General features: G+C 36.7%; 1 protein-coding gene across 21 annotated transcripts in view; it reads left to right on the top strand.

Moving 5' to 3' along the window:
- The window catches only part of NRXN1 (neurexin 1), a gene marked incomplete at both ends in the record, with an annotated part of 632844 nt that overhangs the window by 278025 nt on the left and 333690 nt on the right, over window positions 1–21129 (top strand). For all 21 annotated transcript variants that reach the window (XM_079550649.1, XM_079550648.1, XM_079550645.1 and 18 more), the window contains 4 exons: window positions 845–967; window positions 5412–5793; window positions 6337–6527; window positions 19890–20063. In XM_079550649.1, the coding sequence (XP_079406775.1) occupies window positions 845–967; window positions 5412–5793; window positions 6337–6527; window positions 19890–20063 (870 nt within the window). The remainder of the gene's footprint in view (window positions 1–844; window positions 968–5411; window positions 5794–6336; window positions 6528–19889; window positions 20064–21129) is intronic.

Raw genomic sequence — 21129 nt, 5'->3', positions numbered from 1 at the left:
GTTTTGTTTTCATCAGTTTTTAGTAAGTTATAGGAACTGAAAAACATAAAGCAAGGTTTGTCTCTGCCTTGGAAAAGCTATTTCCATAATCATTTTCTTCTCAGAAATTTTTCCTTGATCTTAAACGTCTTCTCTTTCTTAGATATCTGTGAATATTTCAGTTGCAAATACATTGTGCCATACCAAACATTATATTTGTTCAAAAAATGTTTGTTTAACTGCTTACAAAAATAGATTACAGGAAGATATATCCACAGAGTTAAAAAGGAAAGTATGATTTGGTGGCCACTAATATGAGAAGGTACTGAATATAAATATTTGTATGAATATGTAAGAATAGATAATGATGTAATAGGTGATCTTCTGAGACATCCAGATGAATAAGCATAGGCTGAGGAGCCAATGTAGACGAAGAAAATCTTGGCACAAGCACATTAACTGTTTACACCTTCCCCCCAAACTATTTTTAATGAAGGAACGGAAATGCAGTGTTTTAAACCCTTGCTTAAATTTTCCTTCTGGCTGCAGTAATCCTATTTCTTAAAGGGTTGCTCATGACTGGAAAATGCTTAACTAAATCCATGTTGACTGTGCCTATTTATGACAACCTGATTAATTTATTGTGTGTGTATAATACATTTATATAGTTAAGTTGAGAAAAGAAATGTTTTAACATAGTAACTCTATATTTTGAGAATTGATTATACTTGTTAATTTTCTTGCTTAATACGACTTTTGGTAAGTTTTAACATTTGCCCAGCCAGTCTCTCTTTCTCTCTCTCTGTGAGGTTCACATGTACAATGATTTAGAGATTGCATAATGACTGTTTGGCATATCCTACAGGCAAAGGTCCAGAAACCCTTTTTGCTGGCTATAACCTCAATGACAATGAGTGGCACACAGTGCGTGTGGTTCGACGAGGAAAAAGTTTAAAGTTAATGGTGGATGACCAGCAGGCCATGACAGGTAGTATGACATTGTGACTTCATGTTATCTGGGTGGGGAGGGGAACACAGAGGGAAAATGGCAGAAGTAAAATACCTTCATCTAAAAGTAACAAGATGCTCGCTTTCTTTTCTTTAGTAAGATCAACATTGTGCCCCTTGAAATGCTATTATTGGACTTAACATTTATGTTACTCTAGCACTGCTGTTAAAATTGATGAAAATCTTCATGCTGACTTAAACAGGTATTTTTGTACAGTAATTGGAGAAAAATCATTTGGTAAATCACTAATGAAAAGGCAAGTAAATACTTCTGCGAAAATACTAAGTTTAAATTAAGGCTAAACTCTAAGCCCACCAAGAGGGAATTTCAGAAATATTTGAAAGATATTTTGTCATGTTTTTAAGACTTGCCTCAGCTGTTCTAAATGACTAAGCACTAGGCAACAGGTTTTTCTGTACCACTAGAATTGCAGTTTGATGTGAGAATAAAAAAGGTACGAATGCTCACAGATGTTACAAATACATTCTTATTTTGTCTCACGAATGATGATTGAGAAGGTTATTCTGTTATAAAGTCTCACAAATGTGTTATAAATAGCATCAGATCTGGCTTCTAGCTCTGATTGCTTGCACAGTACAATGAACCTAATTTTGTTTTAGGTATTTAGTATTTTCCTTTGCTTTCATGTTTAGATAAAATATGTCATTATTTGTTGGCTTTGTTAAAATGGTAAAAAAGTTAATGGTTTTTAAAAGGAAAGCACCTCGTTTAGTTCTTTTTCAAAAGAGCACTCAGGACAGTTTTGCTGGTAGAAGAATAATTATGGATGTGTCAGTGTAGCTTCAAAGATACATTTTCTAGAATCAGATATTACTAATAGTTCTTCCAAAGGTGAAGAAAAAATTTATCATGTATGTGATGATCCTTTGTATCATTTTCCCAAGAAAATGGTTTAAATGAGTTATTTCACAGTTTTTTATTTTCTTTATGTGAGTAGAAATACATACTACTGAAGGAACTATATAAAGCATCATATTGCTGCTTCAACTGGTGACTCAGATAATAAAGTTACTTTGGGAAGTTTCTAGTTAGAGGAAGCTGTTTGGAATGCAGTAAAATACAGTGTCTAAATGTGAATTTCCTTTGCTCCTTAGAGTTTTTATTTAAATGTAATGCAGATTTAAAAATCACCAAAAAGTACTCTTTTTCTTTTGGAATCAGTCCCAACTGCTTAGTACAGCTTTAGAAATTCAAAATATATGTGATGGGTTATGATGAAAATTGAAGGTTTCTATCATATAGAGTGTAGTCAGTGAAGCAATAAGCAAAGAATGCAGGACTGTACATTTTTATTTTTCTTTCTAATAATTCTTCGTTGTGGATAAGCATAGTTAAAATTAGATGTCTCTACAAGTTAAAGCCAGTGAGTATTTTCACTTCAGTTGGCTCTTAATCAAGGAAAACTTTTGCCTGAGTATCCACATTCTGGTGCAACACTTGTATCCTTTCCAGATGCCAGTGCATGTATCAGAAACTGGCCTGTTAACTCAGTATGATTCTCAGTTTTTGCCTACCTGTGCATAATCCACGAATGTTTAACTCTCTTCACCCAAAGGGAGAAGGTTGTCCCAGTAGTTTGGATGGACAAAATCTTCCCAAAATCTCTGCTGGAAGTTATAGGGCCAGCCTGTGTCCTCCTTCATCTGTGAGGAGGGGGCTGGTGTGAGAGAAGGGGCTATTGGGAACGTGCAACTCTGGTATCATGGGAAATTTTCTGTTAGTACCAAAAGCATTGCATTTTCTTCTTGGCAAATTTTTGTTGCCATGCATCCACAGCTTTCCTTCTTGTTCCTTTCCCTTTTCCCCTTTCCTTTTCTTTTTCCTTTTTTTTCCCCTCCTCTCTCCCTCTCCCTTCCCCTCCCTCAATACATTATATTGCCAAACCTTTCACCAGCTTAGGTTTTTACTCCCATCTAGTAGATCTTCAAATGTATACAACGCGAGTTAACACATAGGAGCTTTGAATTCCCTAACAGGTTAGTGGAAACATTGCCATATCACATTGGATTGCCCTTACATTAAGCTGTTTAGAATTTTTCTTCAGATGTTTAAAATATACCCTGGTAATTTACATGAAGGTAAGAAAAAACGAAGTTCCTGTGCAGAATTCTGGCTTCCTCTCAGCATGGACTGTTTTCATTTTTTTTTATTCCATCTCTTCTCTCGTTTAGAAAAGCTTGTCAGATCCAGAGAGCTTAAGATGGAAGGGGAGCCATTAAATAATTCAGCTTGACTTTCCGTTTTTCACAGGTTATGAAGTCCTTCCTATTTGCCCATGTATTGCACACTCCTCCTTACCATTGACAAATGCATAAATTTATGCATGCCTAAACAGTCTTTCATATCTAGCTTTCATTATAAGTCATGCAGATGGTTTTGATAATTTTACTCAGCAGAAAAGAGTTTAAATGCTTGCAGCACTGATGCACTTTTTTTTCTTTCTTTTTTTTTCTTTTTTTTTTTTCTGGAAATGAATGAGAAATGAAATAGGTCACCATAGTTGGATATTGGGAACGATACCTAGCTTATGCTTATGAAAAGCAATTCACTAGGCCTGTTCCATAGCATCACAACAGGTAGTGCATTGCATGCACCTGACATAAGAATAGCACAGAAGGACCCAAATTCTAAGCACAAAGTCTCAAGCCATTTTGTACAACTGAAATGTTAGGAAGAGAGTTGGGATGTGAGCCCAGATTTCTGGAACTTTTTTATTACTGTCCTGAAGAAAAAAAATACATTTGAGGTAGTAAATGTAAAGAGGATACTGTGCTACAGGCCAGAGCTTAGTGGATTTTTGCCATTACGTTTATGCAGTGCCATCTGAAGTGATATAAGACTGGAATACATAATGTTCCTCTAAAACTTGTTCTTCAGCTCTCTCTGGCTGTGATCCAGTGTACAGCTATTGGCCTTGCGGAAGGTTATACATCTGGCATTGTTCAAGACAACTTACTACTGGTTTCTGCAAGGAAGAATCCACCTTCAGTAATATATAAGAGGAAAACATATATTTAGAACTGATGTTCAGAAATAAGAACATCAACAAGCTGTTTCTGGAGATTAAGATACTGATGGTGTTCAGTGGTATCAGTAAAATTATAAATCGTGTAGAATGCATCCTTATGCTAAGCAAACTACTTGCAAATATTTAACATAAATTATTAACTGCTTTTGGTTTTGTGTGTGTGTGGTCTGAAAGGTCCTAAAATATTATTCTATGTAACTGAAGTAATTTGTGAATCTATACTCCTGGGCAAAGCCCAAATATCAACATTTACCTTGCCTTGATAGCTGCCCTATTCACACAGGCATGTACTTGCTTATAAAAGCTTTGCAAGTCTGAGCATGCCACAGTTTTCTGCAAAATTGCCAAGCACATCCAGCTCAGGTCAGAGCTCACACACTCTTATTGTAGTTCATTCAGTGCAGAGGGAGCTTGGCCATCAACAATGTGCACTGCAACTGTAGGGACATTATTGAACAGCTTTATGCCATTACATCTGTCCCACTTCTTGAACCTGGAAAAAAATCTTAGAAAAGGGAGCTCCTTAGTGGACAAAATTTTGAATGTAGGATAAATTAATAATCAGTTTTAATACTGATTTGTACACAGCGTGCAATGCCAGCATTGATTGTTGCCTTCAGGTTAGCTATACAGTCTGAAAATTTTAGACTTTTTGCTATGCATGACAAAGAAAGACCCAGGGGTACCTTTGAGGCTTGTGGTTTCTCTGATGTAAGCAAGTCCCTTGCGGTTTTCAGGATGACAACAGACACCTGGATGTGCCCTTACTGCACACCTTCAGGTTTGTGCATCACTTGGGCAGTGACTGCCTCCTCCCCTACTTTGTCCCCACAGTACAAAGCTAATTACTTTCACAGTTTCTCTGACCACAATTTCAGGACAGGATTTTGCAGCAGGCAAGCACTACTGTACCTAGGACTGCTTAAACAGGAATCCTTCCTGCTAAATCCTGCCCTTTTAATCAAAGCATATAGAGTAATGTCCCCAAGACTCTTATACTCTTCCATGAAATTCCGGCTCTTAGATTCCCATTTGTGTTCTTAATGTTGTGGTAATTGCTTTTGCTTAGAATAAAACAAATTATCTGATTAACTGTAATCAGAGTGTGGGATTTCATTTACAGTTGGATATACTGTGGTATTATTGCTCAGTGTAGAAGTATTGTTGTTGGTCTTATCTAAACATAACAAACTTGGTGAAGAGACTCTCAGATCTTTACAAGTAGTTTGGATGACTTTAAAAAAGTCCTCTTTGGGATCAGGAATTGGCCTGCACAATCTAAGTGTGGAATTCCTGCACGTGCTTAATCGTGAGATGTGCTTTTTGACTTCCTATTTCAAATACTAATGTGTGTTTTCTTGTTACTGTTTTAAGGTCAAATGGCTGGTGATCACACACGGCTGGAATTCCACAACATAGAGACTGGAATAATAACAGAACGCCGCTACCTGTCTTCTGTGCCTTCTAATTTCATTGGGCATCTACAGAGCCTTACATTTAATGGCATGGCATACATTGACTTATGCAAAAATGGAGACATCGATTATTGTGAGCTAAATGCAAGATTTGGGTTCAGAAACATCATAGCAGACCCCGTAACCTTTAAAACAAAAGCAAGTTATGTCGCATTGGCCACATTGCAAGCATATACATCTATGCACCTTTTTTTCCAGTTCAAAACCACCTCTCTGGATGGATTGATACTTTATAACAGTGGCGATGGAAATGATTTCATTGTGGTTGAATTAGTAAAAGGGTACGTATGGATTGGTGTATTGATAAAAACAGGCTATTCCAAATATGCAGACAGGAGGAAAAGAAAGGAAAGCTCTGGGGGCAAATCTTTACCTGACTGAGTAATTCTGACTGAAGAATGTTTCCTCATGTTAAGCTTCATGTGTTTTATTGTGACTTTTTCTTTCAGATGAAACTAGATGCCTGAAAAATATGAAAATAAGTAATAGGTATAATAATAGCATTTACCCCAAAGCTGATAGCCTTCCTTGTGTTCTCTCTCTCTCTCTCTCTCTCTCACTCTCTCTCTCTCTCTCTCTCTCTGTTTCCTGATACAAGGAGTGCTTATTATTTTCCAGAAACTTGAGATGTCATCTCAGCCCCTATAAATTTCTCTGAAATTCTCTCACTTAAGGGTGCTTCCTCATTTGAGGAAGTGTTACATCCTACTTTACCACCACTGCTGAGAAGAACAAGGAAATGGAAAATATTAGACAAATTAATTAATTAGTTCCTCCTTGGTATGTAAAGAAAAGGAAACTTCCAATTTTTTCTCTTTTTGCAGATATTTACACTATGTGTTTGACTTGGGAAATGGTGCAAATCTCATCAAAGGAAGTTCTAATAAACCTCTGAATGACAACCAGTGGCATAATGTGATGATATCAAGGGATACCAACAATCTCCACACTGTAAAGATTGACACAAAAATCACAACTCAGAGCACAGCTGGAGCCAGAAATTTAGATCTCAAAAGTAAGTACAGTAATTTCTTTACAAAATAAAGTGAGAACCACTACAGAGTGGTAACCTGAAAAAGGGTTTACACTTCAATACCATACAAAATATTAAATTTGAAAATAATTAATATGTCCACAGGAGGTGCAGTTTTCTTTGTTGACCTGACAATGGCAGTATAGTAGCAGTCTTGTGAAGTTAAGTACAACTTTAAATGTTGTGCTTAAGAACACGGAATAGTACTTAAGAACACAGAATGGACCAATATCATACTAAAAGATTTCTAGTGGAATAAAGGAGCTCTAAGGACCTTACAAAGAAAGCTTGACTTTATGTGAACATGAGTTATGTTACTGGCGTGCAGAAGCCACAGCCCAATTTGTACAGTATGATTACAGAGGTTTAGCAGAACTAATGGTCTCCATGTTAGAAGCTTGGAGAATATTTTCACCTGGTCCACGTTGTTCAATATTCCACACAAATTTCACCTTCCATTGGGAAAATAAATACAGTGCAATATATTTTAACAGGCTTTATAAATTTCTTGTTAGGAAAACTGACATTTTATAGCAATCAAAGAAAATATAATATTTCAGAAGCCATGTTGTTCAAAGTAGACATTAATGTTCCATCAAGAGCTTGTTCCTTGCTGAATTTTCTTTTATCTACCTCTGAGTCACAGAAAATGAGGTAACCTCAGTAATTATTCTGGATTTTGTGGTATTTTGCATGTTTGCTTCACTTGTAAGTACTGTAAGAAAGATTGAAAACTGTCTGAATATATTGTAGTTTTCAGCAAGGTGCTTCTTGTCAGAAATTCTTGGTCTAGAAAATGAAGTTATTTGGATGGCTCATGCTCCATTCTCAAAATTGTGTATGAATATTGTGCCATGTTCTTTCTTATGTTTACATTCCTCCAAGTATATTCCAAGTTTATTTAGTATAATATTTCTGAGGTATTCTGATATACTGAAATCATACACCTTATTCCTTCACATTTTTACATCACAAAGTGCTGCTTGTATATATGCATGTATTAAATCTTTTTTTTTTTCCCAGTATATTAGTTAGACATGTCTAGAAAAAATAATTCTGATCTGAACTGATAAACATAGCCATTTTATGCTACATATTTTTTAAAAGGAAGGTGGTGATTTGCTGTGTTTCTTTGTTTAAAAAGAAGTTTGAACAATGTGCTTAATAAAAGCACTAGAGGGCACTGTTATTTCACTAAATGTATTGGCTTGTGCCTTCACAGAATCCCTCAGCTAGGATAACCTATGGAATCCAGCATTCTTTTGTTTTCTTTATACTGAAAATTCTACTTTTGCTTTACCCTTTTGAAGTTAAACTGTTGATAGCTGGTGCATTTTCTAACCTTGAATTCCAGTTGGAAAAAAAAAGACTGAAGAGTATGAAAAAACATACTTAGAATTGAAGTGAGGAAGGTGAAATGTTCTGGGTGCTGATTTTCTGTAGTTCGACATCCAGGAAGTATGGCTAGTAAAGGAATAACAAACCTGGCATTTTCAAGCAGTAATGTACAGTTAGCATACACAGTTCCTCAATCTCCAACTTTTTACAGCAGCATGTTACTTTTTTTTTTTTCTTAATGTTCTATTATATTTTGCTCAGATGAAATTCCTTAAATATGACACATCATTTGCAGTGAGAATTTTGGCTGTTTTTCTGATACGTTTCCAGCAGGTTAGAAAGGAGAAAAATAATGTCTTTCATTATTGTTTTTTCTTCCTCTGTATTCAGTTGAAATGCTTTTGCATGGCTTTTTTTTTTCCTTGTTTTTCTTTTTTTTTCTCTGTTGTGCTATAAACACTCCCTACACTTAACTTTACCAATAAGAACAGTCATGGTTAATTCATTGTCCTCTATTATTTTAGCCCTAGCAACAAAGCAAATTTAAACTTGTACTTCCTGCTAGTGATAGCAATCATTCTGTGTAACTGGAGTTTACATTAGCAGAAATATAAATGTGTACAGATAATAAAGAATTCTGCAGCCTTTCTCAGTAATTATATAGTTGCCAGATTTCAAATGCTGAAAGCCAAGATAATCCTGGAAAGAATAATCACATATATGCAGATTTAAAAATAAAAAAAATGTACAGTGAACTCAGTGCAAAGACAGATTGTGTTGTGGAGCCTGCACAGGATGCCAGCTGTATGTGAAAGCAGACAGTTGCCATAAAAGCACAGGAGAAAATTTCCACCATACATTTCCTTCTGGGTACAAGATTTGGCTTCTTAATACAGAAAGCCTGTTATTAGAGAAATGGCTTTCCTGCGTCTCCTCTGACACAATTTCAGTGGACAGGAGTTGGGAACCTGTGGAAACACATGCGCTAAATTTTCCAGCTGAATTACTGCAGTCTCTTGATGGATAAATGATAAACTAGAGTCAAATAAATAAATGAGTGAAAATAGTTCTGTGTCAGTTTCAAGAACTGTACTGTTTTTGTGAGCAGAGAAAAACAGCAAAGTGTACTCAGGTGGAGTTCCATCAGATAACCTACAAAGATAAGTGAGACTTAACAGAAAAGCATTGTATTCAACTTTCCAACATACAGCTATACAGTAAATCTGCTTTCACATATTTCATAAGCACTTTCCCTGTCCTGCTTGCAGCTGGTTAGCATGGCTATGTCATTCAGGGTTTTGACAGCAAGAGAAGTTGGGTGGAGAATTCTCCTTGCTGTTCTCAGTATTGTGGAGATGTAGTGTAAGAGGACCGAGTGGCCTGAAATGTGCACAAAAATGCAAGTGAAGTTGGAATTTGACTCATGTTCTTGTTCCTCACCACTGCCAAAGGAAAGATGTCTCCTTCATTCAGGCTATGTGGGTACTGCAACATCTGTAACGTCTCTTCTGTTTCCACACTTTCTTTCTGTGGTGTGGGAATTGAGTTCTGGAAGAGTTTTTTTGTTTTATATAAATACCTGAAGACACAAGAGGAGGAGGAACATTCTCAAGTGTAACTTTGTATACTCACAACTTGTAGGCTTTAATCTTCCTTTTGATTTGCTTTAATATGGACACTACTTTATTAACCCTCCAAACAACTTTTCACCTATTTCAATTAAAGTGCAAACATACGAAAAAGAAATACACACAGAATGACTGTCCAGAGAAAATTCAGATATTTTAACACTTTATTTATTTGTAAGTTGGGATGAATAAGTAAAATATCACACTATCATGAACGGAAAAGTTAAAGAACGCTGTTGTTTACATTTAACAAAAAGTAGTTACAAACTTTTCAAGGAATTGATAATTTCAGTACAGCACTATCCTATCCTGTTCCAAACTTTCTAGTTGTGCTTTATCCTTCAGGATAAACTGTAGTCATCTGAATTCTGATTTTGGGCTATTAGTACTTTCTTTTAAAGACAAATTCACCATCACAGAAAATTTCTGCCCAAGTCTACAGTTTTGGTTTGATTTTTGCTGCCCGTGCAGTGTTTCACACATTTACTAGAACTGCTGTTCTGAGCTGGCATCCATACTTCCATCTTTTCTCACTTTATTCCCTTCCACGTGGCCTTCCCAAATGTCAATTTTTCTAGTGTCCGTTATAAATAATATTTATTCCTGTGCTACTGTGTCACTGTATCCTCCAAAATAAATAAAATAAAAATAAAAATAAGAAAAAAAAAGCAATTCATATTAGAGCCCACCTCAGAATCAACACCCATATGTCTAAAAATTCCATCTGGATTTATTTTTGTCTGTTTTATTTTACTTCTGTAGCCCTTAATTGTTCTCCAGCTGTCTCTGTCTCTTCTTAAGATATGACTTCTATTGCTATATATTTGCCTTTTCATTCGCCCTTTTCTCCTGTGATATGGAAGCAGCCTGTTCTGAAGCCTCTGAAAGAAAAGCAATCACATTATTTTCTGGTGTAACATCAGTGGTTTCACAGACACCCTGAAATACACTTCCATATATGTAAAGGCTCGCTCAGAAATTCATCCATCCTTGTAAACTTCCTGCAGAGGTTACTAAATTATCAATAGATCTATTAGCCTTGTGTATTCATTGATGATTGGTAATAGTGATTTAATCTATAAGGGCTTGCTTTCCCTGTCAAAGCACATTGCTCAAACCATGCAAAACTGAGCTAAATTAGTCTTGGTCGTTGGGGAGGTTTCTTGTTACAGTGATAGAAATTGAAATAATTTCAATTTTATGCAATACTTCCCACTGTTGTCTTATATTGAACCCATTGTTATTGTTGCTGCATTATGTGTTCTTTTGTGTATTTCAAGGTCTCTATTAATGGTAGTGTTTTTTCATATTTTTAACAAAAAAACAAAGCTTTATTAAGAAGAATGGAGAAGTCTTTTACATATAAACCCAAAATTGTACAACAGAATGAGTATTAGCACTTACATTTCTCAAATGAGCATGCATGAGTTAATTGTAATGACCTTGCCAGCGGGCTGTGAGCTCCTCATGCAGAAATAACGCTCTGTTTCAAATAGAGAACTCTGTCACCAGTAAATAGATCTTTCTAATGTGACTTGTTGGAGTAGACAACAGTGGATGCAGCTGTTGTCTTCCTGACAGTGTTGAGAAAGCAACCTCTGTTCAGAGTAGTTGCAAAGGTAAAGTCAACCTATGCCCTACATCAAAATAGCTTCTAGATAGGAAAATGATGGGTCATTGTCCATTTGGAAGGGAAGGGAAGGCCCAAAATGCAGGGACCACTTCGTAGGGGAAGTCTGTGACTGCCTTGGTCCCGGGTTAGAGATACAAAGAGAAAGCTTCCTTTCCTGGCTAACCAGCCCTCGGGTTATTTTCTGTTTTTTTGTTTTTGTTTTTTGTTTTTTTGTTGTTTTTTTTTTTGGGTAAGCAGTGATGGAGTTCTAGCAGGAAGTTTGAGGAAACTCAAGAGGGACTTCAGGGCCTTGGGACAACTGATTAAGGGAGTAGGAGCACAAACAGTGTTTTCCTCTATCCTTCTGTTTGCAGGGAATGGTGAGGGCGGAGACAGGAAGTGCCAGCTGGGTGGCTGAGCCCAAAGAGTTGTGGTCAAAGCCTGTGTTCCTGCAGCTGTTCTGCGTGAAGGTTATTACCTTCTCTGATTGTAGAATTTCTTTCAAGCCCTTCTGGAATACTAAGTAAAAGTGCTAGCACTAATGTAGGAAGCATCTATACTCCCAAATCAAACAAAAGAAAAATCTGAATATTTAGCTTAAATACATCCCACTAACAAAGTTCTGAATTCTTGTTATCTGCAAGTTGTAATTGGAACACAATCTCGACTTGCATAAAGTAATAAATTTCTCTCTCCCCAAGCTTCATTCACAGATACTATACTGGCTGTCTGTGGGGCACATTTGTAGAATCCTAACATCCTTCCAAAAGCACATCCTAAATTTGTTTTCAAAGTGTGCTGCCATGGGCATTGTACAGTCCTCCCCATACGTTTTGGAATTCTCACCAAGCAGTTCTCATCTGAGTCTAGAGGTAGTTGTCTGGGTAAAGAAGACGGTAATGTAACAAAAAATGTTTCCCTCTGCAAACCCACATTCAAACTGAGCACATTTAACCTCTGTCAACTTCTTCATAGGGTTATGTGGAGAATGTTGCCTGATGTAGTAGCTAGGAGTTAGAGTTCTGTAGATGCTGCAGGTCTCTGATATCCAGGCTACCTGTCGGAAAGTGTAATTCTTTGCTGTTTTGAAAACAAGCTGTCTGAAGTGCATATGTTGGCTATTGAAGTAGAGAATCAATACATGATTTCAGAAGAATAATTTATCTCAGAAGGGAAATCTAAATGCACTATGGTGTAAAAATCCCTGCTTCATTAGATTTTGTCTGCTTTTCAGATGCATTCAATGTGCAAAAGTGGCCAGAACAGGAAAGAAATGAAAGACAGTTAATACGCTTTAATACCTCACCTTTGTACCACAACCACCCCCCCTTATCTATGAAGTAATTTGTGTAGCATCAGTTCTGTGGGAGATGGATTACCACGCACATTTATATGGCAATTAGATTTTATTATTTACCATTTCACACACATCACCATCTTTCCTCAAAGTCCATTGGACAAGCAGACTTTAGATGTGATTATCTTTTTTCTTCAATGCCACTGCCATTCATCTGAGTTTTCTGGGGGATGGGGACAGTGTAGGTGGGACAAAGAGAAATGATTCTATGAAATAAAGTGACTGGGAAACAGAGGATGGTGCTTTTGTGTAGCTGTTTCCTGTTTGAGAGTATATGTAATTTAAGAAAGGGATTGATGACTTCTAGGGAAATTGTAATTTTTAACATGGAGAAATTTGGAATAACGTTCAGACTTAATCACATCCCTTCTGTATATTTGTTTTTGCCTGTTGAAAACTCATCTGCTAAGGACGTGGCCACTGCTGCCTTTTCTGTCATATAGCTTTACTTACCTCTTTTTGAAATGTTTTCTTTAAAGAAGTATGTTTGCATAAGCGTTGAGCTGATTTGAACAGCTTGGCAGGATTGAAAACTGAGTACCAGGGGGTTAAGTATGTAAGTGTGGAGCACATCAGGGAGAGCCTGACATATAAAGTAGGGTACAGGATAACGACAGCCAGAGAAGTTTCTAGGCAGATGAATATTTGTATCAAGTGTGGAAAATGCTAAATGCAAATACAGCATGATGGGATAGGATGTGGGATCAGGAGCCTTGGAGAAGGGTAGAACAGCAGATCTATCTCCACTGTGGACTGCCACTGAAGTTAATAGCATGAGAAATTTTTCTTGGTGCACCTATTAACTCTGCAATTTTTCTTAATCATCTCTTTTAATCTTCACTGCCTTTGTCTTTTGTCAGTGTGAATTGCAATCCTGTTCTAAAATGAGTAGAAAGAATAAGCAGTATCAGCCAAGGAAGGGAATATCTTCAAAGTTCAATTTTCTTGACGAATACCTGCAGTACATCCTATATGCCAATAAGGATGACTGAAGAAAACTCACAGTGCTGGCAATTTCAGTGCTTGTGATCTCTTCCCTTTCCCTCATTTCTTTTTCCTTTTTCCCCTGTTTCACTTTCTCCCTTTTTCCCTTACCCTTTTCTTTATTTTCTAATACCTTTAATGAAATATTCAGAGAAGATGCTGAAGGCAATGTAGAATTGATCTGAAAAGATCTGTTTCTATGTTTCTTCAGGAAAGAGCAACTTGCTAACCCGTACATTGTTTTCTCACCTTTGCCTTGCTTGGTTATCGGTAGAGGGATGAGGAATACAGAAAGTGCCATCTGCCACATCATACAACTGCCTTTTGCCCAAAGCATTTGAAAGGATAACAGAGGAGAACCTGGACTAATAACATAGCTAACCTTTCCTTTATTTGCTGAAAGACAGTCTAAATGTGACAGAGCTTATCAATCCAGCAAGGAAAAATATTTGAAAAGCCCGATTTTCTTCAAAGCCAAACTAACATATAAACAAACAAAAAACACATCAAAACCATGACTTTAACTGCAAATCAATACTGAAGCTACAGAATAAACTTGCTGAAGTAAATAAGTGGGCATAAAGCACTAAGTTAACATATTCATGTCTTCCTTCAAGTGCTTTGCAAGTGGTAGACAAAATTCAGTAATGCTTGATTCTAGCACCAAACAGGTTTGTGAATGCACAGCAAGTGCATAGCATGTACTGTAAAAAGCCATATGCTGGAGTGAATATGCTGCAGGAGCTGTGTGGATGCATCATTTAAATCTTTGTCAACTATCCTCCAATTCATAGCTTGGATCACTATCACAGCAGGCTTCTTGATGTGTTCAGAAAGGAACAATTACAGTTCATCAACTTATTTCTCTAAGTATCAAAACCTTTTTTCTGATATGGAACAAAAAGTAGATGTTTAGAGATGATAATGAAAGTGGGATGAGACAATCCAGAAACAGCACCTCAGCCTGTTGTACTGAGATGTGTATACAGCTTGGGAAATAAACAGGAAGAATTAAAAGCCACTGTGGTAATAAAAAACCATGATATTGTTGCCATCACTGAAGACTGGTGGACGGTTCCCATGACTTGAGTGTGGCTATTGATGGCTACAAGGCTTTCAGAGTCATAGAATCATTGAAGTTGGTGAGCTAGAGAGCAAGTAGAGACATGGACCTGTTGGAGGGCATTGAGAGGAGGGCTACAAAAGTGATCCAAGGGATGGAACACCTCTCCTACAAGGATGGCTGAGAGAGCCAGGGCTCTTCAGCCTGGAGAAGAGAGAGCTCCATGAGAAAAAATAGCAGCCTTTTTCTGTCTAAAGGGAGGCTGTAAGAAAGAAGGGGACAGATTGGATATTAGGAAAAGTTTTTTACAGTAAGGGTGGTGAGGCACTGGAACAGGCTGCCCAGAGAGGTGGTGGAAGCCCTAACCTGGAGACATTTAAGGTCAGGCTGGACAGGGCTCTGAACATCCGATCTCAGGTTGTGTACTCAGGTCATGAGAATGATTTACTTTCATCTTTCAAATAACTCGAAAATAACATAAGTTGGGACCTTCTTATATTGAGATCCACCTGGTAATTGACTGTGCAATTAAACAACACATTATAAAGCAATTTGAATTGATCTTGTAACAGCAAATCATCTGCTTTGTGAAGGACTTGAAGAGTGAGTGCTTTTTTCTTTCCAGATTATGCTTTCCCTATTGTATTTCTCAGTCTTTGTAGTCTTCATTCCTCTTTGACTGCCTGGGGGAAGAAGCTGTTATACAGTTGATCATTTTGAAACAGTGTATTTGGAGAAAAGCATGACTGCCACCTCAGCTTTGCCACAGCCAGCTATTCCTTTGTATTTTCATATGAAGGAATGGCAGAGATGCATGTTGTGCTTTCAGAGCCCACCATGTTATGCCAGGCTATCTATCTCTTCCCAGTATAGTGCAGAAGCAGTCTTGTTCCTAGAAATAGTAGTGATTTTGCACAGTGTGGCATTAGAAACTAGGCATACATATTTCTATAATGAAAGAGAAAAAATGAAGGGAATGGATGAAAGTACCATTGAAAACAACAGAATAAGAAGAGAGATTGTCCACTTTTGGAACGAGTGATGGATTTTATATGGCTGCTTTTGTGCCATATAAAAGTATGCAGGTGATGTTGTTTTCATGGATTTTGGAAAAGCCACACCACAAATCCATCCAGAATTTTTTTTTTTTATTATTTTTTATTTTTTTAGTTTTTGGTGTTGTTGTTGTTTTTATTTGTAAATAGAACCATATTTGAATGACTTGTTTCTGTCAAGAAATGAGCACCTGCTACATATGGCAAAACATAAAATTTCAGAAAATAAAGCAGCTTGACTTTGATTAAGCTACTGTTTCCTGAGCAGTTTTTGTATGTGCTCTCCACTAGTGCTGGAAGACAATGGTAGTCCTTAAATTAATAGTTTTTGCTCATCAGCATATATCCTGTAAGGATTCTTGGGTTAGGACACAAATAAGGAAAGGAAGAAAGTGTATAGAATGACATCTCAGCAACGTAACCAGTTGTAACTGGTTCCAGTATTGACTACATTGAGAACCTGGGTTCATTTACTAACAAGCAGATTTTTTCTGTGTTAATTTCATGCATTCCTCAATGCACGAATCATCTCTAAGTCAGAAAAGAGATAGATGTAGATAGGAGAACACCTGTAGGTATCGTTGAGATTCAGCATTATCTGTAAAAATATGTAAACAATAAATAAAACCCCCTGAACTCTTCTCTACCAAAGCATATGGTGTAAGCAGCCAGCAGTATTATTCTTCTGGTTTGTACACAGAGCTCTGAAAGTGTTGCCTTCCAGGTGATTGCTCTAGCACACAGCACACAGGCCAGTGAGTAACACTCTAGCACACTTATTTTTTTGGCCTCAGAAAAGAGAGAAAATGATCCTCCTCCTTCGAATAAAACAGAACAGCTCTATGTAACTAGTTCTAATATAAATAAGAAGAGTTGTGAGACTAAGGAGTGTCTGCTCTGGAAGTTTGAAGCTTCTCTGGCAGATCCTAACCTTCTCCAGATATCCAAAGGTATTTTTGGAGCATTCTGCTCTCTCCCTCGCCCTTTTCTTCTCTGTCTTTATTTGCCACTTGGCATATTTAATTATGCATTTGTTACCTTCTAAGTGAATGAAAATCAGGAAGCTTATGGGGGGAGAAAAAAAAAAAAAGTTGATTCCCAGAAATACATTTAAAAAGGAAAATGAAGTTCAGAAGAAAATACACACAGAAAAGGTAATAGCTAAATTGTAGTTCCAGAATCTATGGTTAGCACTATAATAATGAATGTGTCAGTATATTCCTCTCAGTATGACCCCTAGAAAATGGTCAACTGTTGAAAAAATAAAGAAATAGAATTGCATTTTCGGTTGTGCCTTAACTTCTGAAATGGCCCCCTATTTTCAGCGATGGTAGTATTGCTGTAGATATCTTTAATAGTGTCATGATCTCACACTATTGATCTGATGAACTGTAGCATCTTACTTTATAATTTGTGTGTAATTCATAAAGGAAACAAGATATGCAATAAGGCATTAATCCTGAAAGCCTTTAATGTATGACATCTCCAGAAGTAAAGCTGTACTACATAAGAAGTGAATAAGATAGCAAAACCTGAGAATTGACTCATAATCTGCTGATTCCTCTCATCTCTTTTTAGTGAAATAACTTAACTGCATAAATAACTTATTCTTAAATATTTTCACTTACAACATTTTCTGTAGTTGTCTCGCCTGAATTTCTCATGGACCGAGTGTTGTTCCTACTAATCTAATTTTTCAATGTGATGAACACAGAAATAAAGAGTGTTAAATTATTAATTGAAATAAAAGCAGCTACACAAAATGTTTGTGATGGCAAATAGGAAAAAATGCCAAAAGAAGTTATGTCTCTGCAAGAAAGCATTATTTTGTTCTATCAGCAGCAGACTCAAATCATACTTGATATTAAGTCTGGGAAAGTTTCAGTGGGTAGGAAATAGTTGAATATGGTTTTAAAACTGTAAATCCAAGAGTCAGTATGGCTGCTTGTATGTTGTATGTTAGTGTAGTGCATTACACTTCTGTACATACAATAGCTAGTTGACTGTATTTCACTTTTATATTTTCAGGAGCAAGTATTCTGAGTTCATCTCCATCTTCTGCCACTGTAACATAAACTTCTTCTTCCCATTCATCAAAATGATTGCTAAATGACTGTGAAAATTCACAGTCTGAATTGTCTTGAAGGATGGATCTTAGGAGTTAGCAAGGGAACATTTTGGAAGTCTGCACTTTTAAAGGTTTAATTGTTCAAAGAATAAAAATGGTTGTTAGGTTGAGAGTTTTAAGAAGAGATTGCATGTGCATTGAGAAGAAGGGAAAAAATTGACCCCTCTAGCATAAATATAGCTTTCTTTCTATTGTTTTCTGGAGTTTCCCTCTTTTAAGTCTGTTGCAATCAGGTCAGATGAATTGTTTCTATATTCTGAGCTGACAATGACTGAAAGTAAAAAAACCCATAAGAGCTTTACTTTCTAAATGTTTCACCTGAGAAAAAGATGATGAACATTTATGATGGGGCAAGAGATTTTAACTTGTTTCCAGTACAGCTGGTTGAAAAATATCAAAGGTTTTCTACTGTGAATGAATTATGTGCTATTTGTAGGAATGCGGGGATCACCATATATTAAGCTGCTATGCCTAACATCACGGTTCTGAGATTTATACTATATCTTAAAGCTCTAGAGGAAAGCATTATTTTGTTTTTCAAATTATCCATGTGAATAGGGAAAGCTTGAGGTTTCTTAGTATATTATGATGATTGCTAAGATTTTTTGCTTGGATGGGTTATAAGATTAATAATACACACGTTCCCAAGGTTTTTGGCTCCAGTGATTCACAGTTGAGTTTAAGGGCTGGTATGCAGTGAATAAAAATGTTTCAGTCTAGTATGCAGTTGTTTGATTCAGGTCATTTCCTCGCAGGTAAACTGTAAGCTGTTACAAACAGCCCTGAATTGCGCTCCCTTGCAAACAAGTCAGTACGCCGAGGAACTGCAAGCAAGGAAAAGGTCTAGCTGCTGTTCCTACTCATAACAGATTAAAATTAGCCACATAGGGTAGTGATGATGGCTGGTTCTGTTGCTTTAAAATCTGCCTACAAAGAATGGTAAACTTTTAGGAAATGTTAGGTATGGAAAGCACCTGGTGAAGCCTGTAGTCTGACACTTGAGGCACTCCTTATGGAAGTAGGTTGTTGTTAGTTCGAAGAGTAGAGGAAAAGTGTTCTGGTTACCTGAGATGCCAAACATGTGAAAGAAAGGCACAGCCTAAAATGTTTTAAAACAGAAATGCATACTCTCAGCTGTGTTACTGTACTTCCAAAGTAAATCTCGGAGCTATTTAATTACTCAAATGAAGGAAATAACCAGCTTGCAGCCCTGTTGCCCAAAGTTCTGAGCTGTTTACAGGACCTGTCCACAATCATGAGCATTTTGGATAATAGAACTCCATTTGCTCAGTGGGCAGAGTGCCATTTTGAAGTCATCCAACCAGCACCGTTCCTAAATGACTGACACAAGGTGTAAATTTTGGAGAGGGAAATCAGTCATTTTACTGCTGACCAGTGGCATGTATAACTTTCTCATAAGATATATCTCTAAGCCTACTCTTCTTGCTCTGTTTTTAATTTGATAGTTCTGGATAAGTGAACCTTAGGTGTATCTTAGTGTACCACTGAGTGCTTTTTTACATCAATGTTCTGGATTCATGGTCAGAATGATCTGGGTGCAGATTCCCTGAATACATTCGTGATGTGTCAGTGTCGGATGCATTTTAGAAGAAGGTAAATTCTAAATACTAAAATCCTCATTTGTGAAATAGAAACGTGTTTCCTATATATGACAGCTGGCACATAAATAACATTTTCAGGTACTGCTAAGTCATGCAGCTATGAAGAATAGATATGTATTTGGAAAATATAGTCCTGCTAAATCTTCTCACATCATCTGTGCCACCAGTGTTTTCTTCTGCATTTAAATAATAAAGCAGCATCTCTCACGTGTTACAAGCAGTGTAACAAAAAAACTGGTATTAGAGTGGAGCTCCAGCAGTATTCAGACAATCATTTAATGATGAATTGTGCTAGCTAATCACCTACAAAACCTTCTCACTCTTCTTTCCTTATGACAAGAAGGATGTGCTTTGTCTTCTCTTGAAAACTTATCTCCAACACGTCTTTCTCACTATCCTGAAAACATCTTGAAGGAGCAAATACCGCAATCTCTGGAAGTTTATTGAGGTCTCAGAAAAGTTTTGAAGAATTTTTTTTCTTTGAAGTTCACTCAGGTCAAAAATTCTCCAGCAGTTTTTTTCTTTTTCTATGGCTAATATTTCCTTCTTCTTAACAGGTGATTTATATATTGGAGGAGTGGCCAAAGAAATGTATAAGTCCTTACCAAAGCTGGTGCATGCAAAGGAGGGTTTTCAAGGCTGTCTTGCATCAGTTGATTTGAATGGACGGCTCCCTGATCTAATCTCAGATGCTCTCTTCTGCAATGGGCAAATAGAAAGAGGATGTGAAGGTACTGAGTATGCTGATGTCTTTTTATATTATAGTGCAAGTATTGCGCTGATTCTGAGTTTTGTCTGTATGTAAACTCTATATGTGGTCAGTCTGTATATTACCTGCTAATAACTTAATTTATTGGAACCCTTCTAACATAGACTGCATTTCTATTAGCGTTGTGGATAAAAATCTGTGCCTGCCCTACAGCACAGATGGGTCTGAGAATGTGAGTTAACTTCTTAAATATTAAATGTAGGTTCCATCCTTCTCCATTAGCCTAGTTATTTTGCATGTATCTTATTTACTTATGATATGATGTGTTTTAAGTAATGATAGAAACAAAACCAATTAGCTTCAATAGAGTCCTTTTGTATTTTCATGACACGTAGATGTAGGTAATGCTAAAGCATTAGCTAATTAAAGGCCATTTTAAAACAGACCTTTTGTGTTTATTAATTGAAGGGTAATTTATGACACTTCAAGATCAGTCTTTCCTCAACTCTATTTTAGCTTACCTTTGAGATCTGTACTGTCACGGATCTTCATATCTGAAGCCAGTAGCAACCAAATATGTTTTTTTCTCACATTTTGACGCATCTGAAATATTGTGGAATGTAAGTGAGGATAATATTGAAAGAGGTGTATTTGTAAGTCAAAGGTATCAGTCTTCTGATTCAGTTCTTTTTCCTCCTGTCATTCAATTCCATTTTACTTTTCTTTATGAAATAACTTAAATTGTCCCTGTATATATATTTTACTCACACAGTGCTGAATTTTGTGGGCTTGCTCAATTCTACATGTTTTCAACTCTCAAGCACCATTCTTCTCTGGGCAGAAGTTGTGTAAATGACATGTCAGTGTTTCAGTTCTGAATCTCAATAATTTTGATACCAAGTTTGTTGCATTTGCAAATACACAATTTAGACTATTCAAATAGAGCTGAGAGAGGATTCCTCAAGCTTCGCCACATCAAACTTTCTGACAGACAAACTCTTTTCATTTACTGTACATACAGTAAGTTTGTGTGGGTGGAACTTGCTCATTCTTTTCCTGTTTCCTTTAGTTACCAATATAAATTCTCT

Source organism: Tetrao urogallus (assembly GCF_951394365.1).
Source record: "Tetrao urogallus genome assembly, chromosome: 2".
Lineage (NCBI taxonomy): Eukaryota > Metazoa > Chordata > Aves > Galliformes > Phasianidae > Tetrao > Tetrao urogallus.
This window is presented reverse-complemented; position numbering and strand designations above follow the sequence as displayed.